The following is a 13,212-nucleotide window of genomic DNA, read 5'->3' as shown; positions in this document are numbered from 1 at the left end:
TCGCGTTGGGGGCCCACCGAGGTTCCCCCATTAAAACGCTGCTTTCAGTGGATTATACCTCTCCTAATCAGCATAGTCGCTAAGGATTTTAATATAGCGAGACGCCTAGTAGACCTCAACAACGGTATTGGGCTAGCGGGCTATATGTGATCTATGAAAAGGTGATAGATATTCCGAAGCTAAGAACGGCCTAAGGCACTACTCGGTCTTTCAATTTGTCCGACCCCCGAACTCTTCTCTATCCTATCCCTTCCCCAACACGAACGGTGGTGTTGAGATCGAGCCAAAAACAACCTCGCTCTAATATGTTTTGTTTAAAATGCTCTATAGATCAAATCAGCTCACCGGATTATAAAGAACTTTTTGAGAGAGAAACTAGGCTACGAAGATAGGCTAAGGAAGAGAGACGGCAGGCTAAGGAAGAGAGACGGCAGGCTAAAGAACAAAACAAACATTTCACTCGCAAGACTTCTTTGCTAGAATATCTACGAACCTGCCACAACTTGCTCTCTAGGCCTTTACGCGTGAGAACCCCGTCTCGCTCTACGAAAGGGAAGATTCCGGCCCCTCAAGGGAAATTTTGCCCCACTCGCCTGCTTCCATAGACGGATTGCGCTACTACGCAGCAGGAAATCTACGATTCAGTCTATGGCTACCTTCAAGCAACAAGTGACCACCCACCTCAATTATTCTCGACGATTGCGCGCCTTAAAGGTCTCGCCGACTCTTTAGATCGTCCGCTAAGCAGTGAACGGGACCTTGAAACTTATAAGAGACTTGCCGTTAAAAATCATATGCGAGATATTGTTTCTGAACTCTGCAAAATTCCCAAAGCCCGGGAACAATTTCGTCTTAGCGATGGCGTCTAGTTTGAGAGCCATACCAATAGCTTAGAGGATAATGCAGCGTAGGATAATGGCACTCGCAACAATAAAGGCTAATCGTTAGCACGATGCCAACCAAGGCCCAATTAGTTCTATATCCATCGAGCTAACGACAAAAATTCTCTATTAATGACTGTGGAGTACAAACCCCCTCATAAAATGACTGTTGAAAATCTGCGTGCGGGCCTTCAACCAAGGATAGATTTCTGGAATGACGTGGTACAACGCAAAAAGGTACCAACAGACGAAGCTAAGAAGCTAAAATATAATACAGAACAGATTGTTGGATCAGTTCTCACTTAGGAATATCACGTTATGATCTGGGAAGGCCTTAAGATCTCCTATGTAACTATTAGCCTTGCTCTAGTCCTTCTTCGCATACCTCAAAATAACCCAGGCACGCTGCTCTACTTTCTTTGCGAGCCGAATATGGAAATTGATAAGAATAATAACGAGAACTATCGGCAACCAAGAATAGCTATCGCTTAGGTGCTTTGTCTTTCTTTAATAAGTTCTCTTTCTACGGTCCGCGACTATACTTAGCGGACAAACGCAATAAGTCAGCTAAACTCTTAGGCGACGAGCTTTAACCTCGTACGGTCGCGAATACCTAATGATGAGTTACAGCAAGTCCTACCTAGCTCGGAATATACTAGTTCCCTAGATAATAGTACTAAAGGCACTAGTTCTAAGTGGATGCCGTCGTCACCTATGCCATCGCCTACGCCACAAGGCCGTGCACAGCCTCGATCTAGTTATGCTCCCTCTTCATCGATTCTTTATCTAGACTAGTCTTCCGACGACTCGGATTCAAATCAAACAGCGCCTAAGGCTAGGCGAAAACGGAATCTCAGCTAGGTCACATCTTCCCCTCCTAATCAATCACTAAGGCTAAGAGGGTTCGGTAGTGATCGAAGTGGTCCTTATCGACAATATACGACGCAATTTTTTTGCACTTAGCATTGCTTACTTAGGCTTCAACAGAACGGCATTATAGATGATAATTGCCTAAACGTGGACTTGCACAGACAATATAGAAGTGGTGAGCGGCATCCCATTACAGCGGAGGGCTTGGTCCAGTAGCTGAATCAGCAACTAAATAAAGACCTTGGCCATTATTGCACCCCTTTAGGTGAATGTGGAGCGTGGACGTCTAGAGCGCCTTTCAAGATTATTAGTGCGCGATATAGCTACACGATCATTGGAAAGGGGACAACCAATCAACTTTAGAAAGAGATGTCCAATAAAGTAGTGGTATATCGTATACTCCGAAAAGCGCAAGGATCTACAGTACCAGTTTTCCTAGGAACAATCGACCTAGCTACGACTTATTTCCTCCACGGGGCGGGAAAGATTCGACATATGCTACTTATGGCTTAGGGCGGCGAGAATATAAGCGGATTGGAGCTTCCTGTGAAGCTAGATCGTGAGCTTCGACGATCTAGGAAGGAAATTCTCTCGCTCGGTGTAGTGTATAGCGATCTAACTGACGGAAATCTCCTATAGAATTTAGAGTTAAAGCGGATTCTTATCATTGACTTCCATAACGTGGCACTGAGGCCTGATTTCAAAAGGAGGCAGTGGAGAGGAACAAAGCGGAACTCGTTCGAGCCCCAGCGTCAAGAACGAAAACGCCTTCGGATAGCTCTAGTATAGACACAGATATCACAGAAATCACTATGATTAACCTCCTAGCTATCGCATTCTGGGCCTCAAGGAAACATACGTACTATATCAAGAGATATTCATTATTATATATAGCTACGCTTAGGCAACGATGATTAACATTACAGTTCTTAATTTTGGTAACGTGGCACATTAATGCAAAACGGACTACAATAAGTATATAGACTAGTTCATTTATAAGCCTGGGAAGGCAGGTACTGGTAATATGAATCTAGAACAGACGAGCTACAACCCTTTCTCAATGCCTCCGCGACTTCCCATTGGCTTAATATATACGTATACTCCATACTTCGTAGTGTTCGTAGATTTGGTCTCAGGATGGTCACCTAACCATGTTTGGTAGATAGCCTAGATAGATCTACTCGCCTCTATCACACCTTAGCTCCTTCTCTCCCAATATTCTATATGACCCTAGATCCAGGATACTAAGACTCGGACTAAGGAAGCGTTTAGGTGAACCTCTATGGGAAAAGAAGCGGTGGTTGCGGAAGGTGAACACTCGGTTAGTACTTTCATTTTGCCGTTAGATATACAATCAGTATCGGCATAATCTAGCTTTCGCAAGCCATTTTTTTTTAAAGACAAGAGAATACAGTAAACCGCGCATAGATAACTCTGATTCTGAAAGTTGGCGAAAGGTAACTCGGCAGTTAACTTAAACGGGAAGACACTTTGAATTTATAGGCCAGGCTATCCAACAGAAACACGATTGCACGTGCCATGAATAAGGAAAAGATAAGCTACTTCCTTTTCTCGAATGCCTAGATGACTTCCCGCTAATTTAACATTTACGCATACTCCAGAGCTATGCGACCTTTTGCATCCATAATACTTAAGTTGGCTCCTTCGCTGACCAAGTAGCGAACCATATCTGCCTTGCCGAACTCAACTGCTTTGTGTAGAGGCGTTCCAAGAGGCATAAAGGAGAATAATGCCTAAGAAGGATAATGGTCCTCGTATATAGTTAAATTGATAGGTGCTCCTTTTCCGATAAGAAGTCTTAAGACCGCAATATTATCCGAATGCCGATCAACTGCGTGATGGAGTAGTTAGCCTTTTCTGACATCCCCGCCACGATTAATCATCAGCTAGATAACTGATATTAGGGCGCCCTCGATAGCAAGGGAAAGTGGGGTAAGATCAATAACACATTGTCGATTAGGATCAGCTCCATAATCAAGGAGCTAAGTTACTATCTCTTTATCTATAATAGTATCACTGAATAAATATTATAATGTTATCCAATATATAATCACGATTACTGGGAGGAGTCTCACCCAAGTACGGGAGGATTAAGCTCGCTCGTGGGCTGATTGATATTCTATCTATGCTAAAGAAAAACTTCTAGAGCACCCTTTCCCTTCACCTTGACGGCTTCCAACGCGTAGAGAGGATCCATAGGCAAGCCGCGATCAAGAAGCTCTTTGATGAACTCTATATTATCTAGTTTGATGGCTTCGATCATCATCGCATATAAGTCACATATGTTAAAGCCCTCCGATGAAGAACTTTGTGAGTCAAGAATCTCCCGAAATTTTTAGATATCACCACTAACGCAAGAAGCATACAATTTCTCGAGAGTCGCTGGTGGCGTTCGAGTTGGAATTTGAGGATATTCGCTTAGCTAGACCAAAGGGTAGTCTAGAGGAGGCAGGACGTCTATAGCGAGCAGGATGTTCTAGAAACTCACTGTCAAACTTACTTAGGGGCTTTAGTGAAACGGGAGATATATACCCAGCAACAGGCGGCGAGGGAGAGGTATTTAAGTTATTTCTTAAGTCATCAGACGCCGGATGCGCATTCCCTTCAACTAGGTTATCCAATTAGAAGCTATAGAAAATAGGCGGTGTGTTTCATAACGAAATGCTATATTTCGGTTAGTACCAACGGGGAGGAAAAGCCTAGTGCCAGAGAAACCTAATACAGTATTAGCTAGTATGCAAGGCTGCAAGTTAGATAAGAGACGGATCTAACTTCGTGGGAAGGATTGATTGATTAAAGAAAAGGGCAGAAAGGTCTGTGCGACTAAGGGCAAGTTGAAATGTCCCTAGTAACTAGGGTTACCAAATCTATCCAGAATTCCAGTGTATAACTAATCAACTACTCCTATAAGCAATGGCTCCACTTTCCTCGACATCTAGCGCGTGCGTCGCATCACCGTAGTATAGTGGGGCTTGTAATGCCACTTGTTGGAGACTTGAATTTACTATATGTTTTAGGTTAGGTGGCTAGCTTGGGAAAAAAAGGTGCAGTACAAGCAATCCATTGGTTAGAATTAACAGAGTAGTTAGGGACGTGAAAGACATTGTCATATCCTTATATATAGCAGCTTCTTTAAAAGACTATAAGTAGCAGGAAACCACTCTTGATAGACAAGCGCTGTAAATTCATCTAAGCAAAAATATATCCTGTTATTTTCTACAATATCTCCTATAATGTCTGGATTGGGTATTCTCGCTCAATGGCAGGCCTCTCGTGCTGTTCTTGTGGTCCTAATAGGCGACGTCCAATTTCTTTCTTTCCAATAAATGGCGGCTATTAGTACCAGGGGCCTTAGATCGTGCTCCGTCGTTATCATAACATCCGCACACGGTGCCATTCTTGCTTATATTCCTCCACAACCCTTGCAACCATCGCCTAACCCATTCGCCAGCGATAACAACGCTCGCTATATAATGGGTCGAGTGGCTACTCTATATCAACAAAACAGAGCGTACTTTCCTTTAGCGGATATGGCTGTCGCTTATGCTTGGTTCCAAGGAGCTATAGCTTTGCCTGATCAACTAGAGATAATGATCTTATCTCTTCGATAATTGGGACTCAATCCAGTCATCAGAACATATCATGTGCCTGGAAATCGGAGTCTTCCTGGCCAGGGAACTATGATTACCATTAAGGTTGCGAACCAGAATAGAGCTCAAATATATATAGAGGATCATCCAATCTAAACTATCTTTATTGGCAAGCTAGGAAGGGGGCGGAACGGCCAGTTGAAAATAGGTTAGAGGGTGCGTAACAAGTTGGCAGAGGGTACGTGGGGCTAATACGTAGGAGTTCATGTCAATTGTTTAGTTCAATAAGTCGAATTTGAAGATGCACGCAAACATAGCATAAATTAAAGCTAGCTGTTGTCAAAGGAGATAAGAGATAGGTTCGTTAAGCGTTTGATGCTTCACGCCAGTGTTGACTTTCACGTTTAAGGTCGGCCAAATATTAGGGTATATATTATGTGGTGTAATTGCGATCAAGACTGACCAATCATTTACCGCCAAGCAAAATAGCGTCACCCCTTCTGCCCTAGCGATATACAACTAGATAGGAAGCACCCTTCGCCGTGTAACGCACTGTATCTACGCGCGCTCTTCAACCCCAGCAAGACCCCCTGCCAAACGATTCCTAGTAGCCATGAAATGTCTATATAGGCTAGCTTAAGACATCTATATAGGACCTTAGCAAGCTACACGAATCAAGATGATCATTACCCCAAATAGGATCGCACACTTCCTACTAACTGTTCATAATCACTCCGCAGCTAGAGGATTTCCACGAGCGTTAAGCACCTATCATTACAGTATTTATAACCTATCCCTATGTTTCCGACGTAATAGATATATAGCAAGAGAGGGGCCAAAACTGTACGAGAGTTTTAAAGCACACATTCAGCTGACGTGTTCATTGAGGGGAACCCTACGTCTTGGCATTGACACCAATGTTAATGCCAAGACGCAGGGTTCCCCTAAAGAGTATTTCATTGTAAGGGCCCACCCACCTATTTGCCTCATAGTGGTCGCCTACAATGTGCCTAGCCACGGAGATTTTGAAGGCAGCTACTTTTTTAACGGAAAATCTAGACAACACTAACACGCAAGATTTGCTACTATATCACCGACAAGAATTACAGCTTGCGTTTGACAGTTTAGAGAGGGTACTAGGATCACCAGTCTCACGACAATTTCAACCGTCTCCATCTTCGAATTATTACGAAACTCACTTATGCCGAATCATCCCAAATTGCGGACAAGAGGCCCGAGATATCCTGCCCTCAGTACCTCCGACACTTCACTAGCTAGAACCGTGTTCAACTATACCTTCTAAGGTCTCCCCGGAGTCGATGTCCATCCAGGAACAGGATGGATACGCTGAAGCTACAAATCCATTAATACATCCGCAAAAAGAGCAGGACGATGAAATATTTCTCTTCATGCAAAGGCTACAATCCCGGTCCAAAGAAATCCATGATTTCTTGAATCAGAGCGAAGAGTGTGCGATTGCCAAGGACAATAATTAGACTAGGGACGATATCTTTATAATTAATATTGAATTGTCGGAGAAACGTGTCACCCCATCTCAAAAATTCCGAGGTTGGCTAGGCAGATACTAGCATGCTGAGAATTACTTAAAATGGGCAGAGAAAACCTCTTCTCATCCCCGCACTGCATTTTTAATTCTAGATTCGAAAGATATAGATAATCGTGGTAAAGGACGACTCAATAAATATTTGACTGCGATTCACCGGAAAACCGCAAAATATCGCAGAGCGATATAGTACGGATTAAGATACCACGCATTCGAGCATATCTATAGGAATCCTAGTGTCTCCGCGATACTTTGCCAAGTATTCACTATATTTCGGAATCTTTCTTACCGATATTTTCCTTTGCTGGCAGAGGCGATCCGTCAGACCCCAGAATAGTCTAGTCTTGCTGAACAAAAAGCGAGGTGGTTATCTAAGTGCCAGTTAAGTTACTATAAAGACTATAGTTAGTCATCATACCAACTCGCGTCGAGATCCTCATACTTATAAATACATAGTGCTATATAAATAGAAACATAGCCAAAAGCATTCGCTTAGGTCTGAAGGATCGCCTAAGCAGGGCCGGTGCAAGCGAGGGAGAAAGACTTTACCTACGATTACAAGTGAGGCAAGCGCAATAGCGGACGTCCTCGCTAATTCGAGCTTAGACAATATTTTGATAAACCAAACGACATACGAAGCCGTGGACCTACCTCAGAGTCCAGGTATAGACTAGGATGGTGACAGGCGATTATCCATAAATAATGAAAGCCTGCAGCGAGACTTTAGCGCAATCTAATACTTCGATCCTCTACAAGACTTTGGTACCCTACAAGACTTCGATCCTCTGCAAGACTTCGACCCCCTACAAGACTTCGATCCCCTGCAAAACTTCGATCCCCTACAAGACTTCGATCCACTACAAAACTTCGATCCACTGCAAGACTTCACCTTTTCCCCAGGACACGAGATTTAATATATACAAACAACGAAGGATACTAAAAATAATAAGACGATATATATCAACAATAATAGCACCGCAAAGGAAACGTTAGCTAGCGCTAGGCAAGATAGACTCGCCCACACTATTCCGCAGGGACGTATGTATATAGTTTCTTCGCCTCTAGTTAATACGTCATTCCCTTAGGCTGTTCATTAAAATACAAATTTGTCATTCTCCCTTTTACTGAACAGTGCTATATATTTTCACTTATTCTAAACCCGACAAAAACAACGTCAATATCTTCACCAGACAGTGTCGGCTACTCATCGATATAGCAAGAGGTATCGGTTGGTAGTTCGCCGCCGGGGAAAAGGGTCGAAGTTCCGTTAATAGGAATGATTAATAGTCGTGCCGCGGGATTAGATAGGGTAATCTTAACTGCCTTGGAAAAATGTCGCATAGAGCAGCCGTCGACCTATAAAGATAGTCTATTAGAAATTATGCATAAAAGTAGCACAGTGGGAACTGACATAGATATTTTGAGACTTGAGTTCTTCCTTTATGCCTTGCTCCAGCGAAGTAACCATTTCGGTGAATGTTTGTCCCCCGTAAAGCCACTCGCTTTTATTCTCTTTTAAGCGCTCCGTCTCTCCTTTTTCGATGAGCGTCCTCATCGTATTAAGAATCTGCTTCGAATCTTCTAATATTTTTTCGAGACGCATTTCGATAGCTCGTCGGTGAAACCCGACTGTGGTTGGATTTGCACTTCTTATAAAATTGCAAGAATTAGGCAAGCAAATGGAGGAGGGGTCGAGATCTACAGATGTGCCCGAAAGTCGAAACGAATAATCATGTGATCAGAACTCTGTCAATAACGTATCACGTGCAAGAGAGACCCACACCAAAATGACGCTGGAATCAGTTTATTTACATAGGATTAGATACCTGCGTGAATAGGACCAAATGGCATGCCTTTCGAAGTAAATGTTCCGGACTTACAGGACCCAGTTTGAATAACTGCCTCACTCTAATAGTTTCACTAGTCAATGTAGCTAAAAGTGCCATTCAGATATATAACGATGCATTCATTTAGTGTAAACAGAACAATAGGTTTCCCCAGAATACAAATATAGCCTGCTTCTGCCTATACATAATCGAGTAACTTCAATTGGGCCCCACAATAGCTATCTCGAACTATATATATAAGCCGAATGCTTATTCAAAAGTTACGTATATTTCCGCACCGGCTTTCACAACCAGCAGAAAACTAAAATTGCTATGGTCTCGAAAGGTCGGCGAGTTAATACATCTAGGTAGCAAAATTATTTACATTGGCAAGTGCCACGACGGAGGAGTGAGGCGTAATCGAAAGAGAGTTTGACCTATAAGGCTCTAAATACATGGTAGTGAGGACTTCTATAGGTATTATAAACCCAGTTTTACTCCCGCTTCATACTCTATCATCCACTTAGAAACCCAACAGCTCCTTTATTACCACCCAAAACTGCCACTCGCGCAGGAATATCAGTCTGATTTTTTTGCTGGCAGAATATTAGGTAATTAAGGGGGAGGGGTCAAATACTTGTTGGTAGGGACTGTAGTCTATCTTGAAGCCTGCAGCTAACCATTAGCAGACGGAAGAAACAGCTATACTTTACACTATAGGCCACGGTAGCGGTTGATTCTATAAATGCCCCCCTGCACAAGTCGGTCTACCTTAGGCACAAATGACGCTTACTAGAACTCTAGCAAGGCTTACTTCGCGAGAGGCTAAAGATACATAAAAAGCACTATGATTCTTGTTTACTGTAGAGTATCTTAAAGTATATGAAAATCGGAGCACCGAGCTATCTTTTCTTTCAGAGTAGGATGGATCCGCTGGATCTACGACCTCACTTCACCGGTTTCGAAAACCGTGAGTCAATTAGTCATTTTTGCCTAAAGGTGTTATTAACTACTATAATAGTGGTCAGCGTTGATGAGACATCTTTTATATATATATCTCCCCTTTAAGAAGACATTGTAGTCGTATATCAAAGAAAATTTCGCCTATCTCCTGCGATAAGATCATTTCCGCCTAACCAGATATATGTGGTGATAATAGAACTATATCCGCTTTGGGTTTATGGGCGGCTGCTAGGCCGGAAATTATACCACGCTTTATAGAGTAGAATATCGGATTATTAGTTCGCAACCTCCGAGCAAGGCTGTTTCACCTAGATTGCGCTTGCTTTAAAATAGGAAGTTTACGTCCATTACTATATGCGGCAACTTCTCCCTATAGAAGACCATTCCCCAATCTGTTCTGCAATTTTGGATGGTATTGACCCCACTTATGATGAAAGGTCCGGTCTAGTCCAATGGCAAGCTAGGTTTTGCCTTGAAAATTTCTATGTGATATTAGTGACTGGATCACTTTTCTACCTCATTCAGATCTTCTCAAATCCTCGTCCAATGCCTACTGATTACTTAGGATGTACTTAGACTAAGTTGCGGCTAAGTGAATTCATTAATAATGGCCCGTTCTATACAATATCTTCAGTGGCTTAATTTAATTCTCTATATCACTCTATTAGTTTCCGTTAGGTGTAGCTATATTCGAAAAAGCTCCTATTCCACGTATGTATGTTTCTGTATCGCTCCTCCTTATATCAATGAGTGCGAAATAGACATAGCTCTACCAGTTCCACTTAGTAGTAAGATATGGTCTAAAATGGCTTAGACTTCAGCTGGCAGGAGCCCTTGTGGCGAAGGTCATTATTTAAAGGCATTGCTAAGAAGCAATCAATATGTCTCCCGCTTCGGTTATCTATACCTAAAATCGGAAAATTTAATAAATACCTAGAAAAGATAAATTATAAGTAATGCCTTAATAAAATCTATTTGTATCTGCTCATCCCACCCCCCACGTTCTACCTATAACCGCGACAATAATAGTATCCTAGCTTCATTCAAGCGGAATATATATAGATAGTCAGGGAACATTACTTATTTTGTTGTTAATATTCTGGTTTGTTCTAATCATTTATACCATATATAGTGTGGTCTTGTGGAGACGAGGTAGGAAAATCCCTATCACAACCCTTAGCGTCCAACTAACCATTCCTTACGCATAGCCTATACCCTTGGACACTGAATATCGCGACCCTTTACTCGTTAAGCGAGGAGCTATAAAGTGACAATCTTTCTTTTAGGTATTTGTGTTGGTCTTCTATCTTTCTCTATCTACTAAAGTCTCCTAGGGCACATATCTCAGGATAACGCAGCCTATAAAACGGAAAAAAGAAGGAAATTATGGCCTCAATCTCCGAGCCTAAGCAAGAAGATACTACATATTACGCTATTAAGGATGAGGAAGACACCGACACAAACCCCGAGCCAGAATCTTTTGAACGCAGAGCCCCTAAGTTAATTTCATAATCGCCGTCACTACTCACCATAGAGCTACTACAATCGAAGGGACAAAGGCAAGAGCACATTATGTCTCCATTGGAAATTCGCCGCTCTATGGTTACAGACGAAGTGAGATATAGTGGAGATGGGAAAGATAGGAAAGATAGAAAAGAAATAGTACGGCACATCGTCCATAAGCGTCAGGCGAATACCAGTCCTTTCCTAAGACGCTCCAGTGAAACGGGAAAGAATAAATCTCGCGGTGATACTCACTCGGTTTTCAAAAGCCTAGTGAATCAGAGGCGCAATATATCAGGGAAAGGAGAAAGGGTTCGTTAGGACTACAAACGACCGTGGTGCGGCTTACCAATAGATCAAGAAATACTAGCCTCCTTATAACTCCTCAACCTTCGCCTATTAAGTACGGAACTCTTACAGGTCGGGCTTGCCTTTAAACCTTGGTATATCTAGGGCTCTTCTTTGCGTATATATCCTTCATCGTTGATATTTCCTCTATCTTTATGCGAACAGGTCAACTATAGTATGTCTATTCCCTTTGAAAGCCCCTTTACCTAAGCTTATTTAGTCTCTTTTTTCGTTAGATGTTCTCTCTAGCGGTAATAATCTGGGTCAAGTGAGCCAGGACGTCAGAAACGCATATACTAGCCCTACACAGGCGATATATAGATTAGGAACAACTCCAAACCAAATAAACGGGGATGGGCCTTCAGGTGCTTATCAGGCTAGACAGGGCTTTTGCCTTTATTAAGAATACTAGAAATGTCTTAACCTCAAAAGAAAGAATGTAGTACCTAGATATTGTGCCTGAGGAGGTTAGGCCTAATAACAGAACGAAACACAGCAGCATTTTCTACACTTCACAATCACACCTTCATTGCTCTAGCCTATTCCATCTCTCGGAGATAAAAGAGTAGGATGTTGGATCTCCTTTTTCGCCTAACTAATAAAAATGTAACTCCTAAAATAGGACGCCTCGATGGCATCTAGCGGTGCAGACTGGAAAACGCCAACTTAAAGGACACAAAACTAATCTATAGTATTTTCAGATATTTAGAGCCAATGAAGGCCTCCAAGCTCAAAATATCCACTATAAACACCGCCTCCCCTTTCCTTTATGAATCCTATTATATCTTGTCAATTTCAATTACCACCCACTTTGATGAAATTTATGGAAGAATGCCTCGACCATAATGTCGTGTCAAAACTCTACAACTAGGAATTTAGTAACAAGGCTATCTATAGACGCTTTACGTGCATCCTATGAAAAGTACCGACTATTCCATGTGACAGGAGCTCATAATCGCCTAAACCTATTAACTTATGGACTAAAGAAGACCCTAAAGCCTGCTATAAAAACACTCTCCTTGGAGGACGAGCAAAACATCGAGGTAGCTAGTACTATTGAAGAGTTTTTGGATATACATCCATTTTACCAGAATTGGTCCACTGCCCAAAAGGAGCAGCTTATTGCCAACCCCTCGTTCCGATCTAATCACGAGTCATTAATGGCTTGTCTAAAAGACCCCCAATATCGAGCCGAGGCTAAAACGAGACAAGAATTTACCCACGATCATCACTTCCTCACTACTGATCGCCATTTTAAGTTCTTTGGAGGGAACAAGCAATACCGAGCTCGACTTCTTTTAGCCCCCGACCAATAGCTTCAAATCGCCAATGATCCCCGAGATTCGCGAGAAGGAAGTAAAAATGTATTCATTACCAAGAGAGATATTTTAGCTTACAATTTACTCTCGCATAAGTCTATGTCAGGAGGACTTAACTCATGGAAGCAAATCATTGAAAAGGAGTACGGTTATAATATAACAGATAAGGAAACTAAGGAGACTTTGTGGGAAGTGGCATCTCATTCATCCAATAATTCAGATTTGGGCTAAGTGGCAGAAAATTGATTAAGGAGATTAGGGCTTCAAAAGCTAGGGTATATATATGAGGCTACAGGGTCGTGAATTTATGGAAACATCGGGGAGAGA

The 13,212-nt window shown here is 42.3% G+C and overlaps 2 protein-coding genes across 2 annotated transcripts; one reads left to right on the top strand and one right to left on the bottom strand.

Annotated features, from left to right (window-relative positions):
- Positions 1–6,681: 6,681 nt before the first annotated feature.
- Positions 6,682–7,840, top strand: N7498_002247 (uncharacterized protein; the record flags this gene model as incomplete). The annotated part of the gene is made up of 6 exons (XM_058449309.1): positions 6,682–6,830; positions 6,864–6,931; positions 6,980–7,115; positions 7,144–7,246; positions 7,397–7,589; positions 7,683–7,840. The coding sequence occupies 6 exons, from the start codon at positions 6,682–6,684 to the stop codon at positions 7,838–7,840; spliced, it is 807 nt and encodes a 268-aa protein (XP_058311653.1).
- Positions 7,841–8,126: 286 nt separating this feature from the next.
- Positions 8,127–8,529, bottom strand: N7498_002246 (uncharacterized protein; the record flags this gene model as incomplete). The annotated part of the gene is made up of 2 exons (XM_058449308.1): positions 8,127–8,282; positions 8,338–8,529. 2 exons carry the CDS (start codon positions 8,527–8,529, stop codon positions 8,127–8,129), a joined length of 348 nt encoding a protein of 115 aa, XP_058311652.1.
- Between the last annotated feature and the right edge of the window lie 4,683 nt (positions 8,530–13,212).

Source organism: Penicillium cinerascens, assembly GCF_028974065.1.
Source record: "Penicillium cinerascens strain IBT 15544 chromosome Unknown contig_1_segment0_segment0, whole genome shotgun sequence".
In the NCBI taxonomy this organism is placed as follows: domain Eukaryota; kingdom Fungi; phylum Ascomycota; class Eurotiomycetes; order Eurotiales; family Aspergillaceae; genus Penicillium; species Penicillium cinerascens.
Note: the sequence above shows the minus strand (reverse complement) of the source record. Positions and strands in the feature narration are given on the sequence as shown.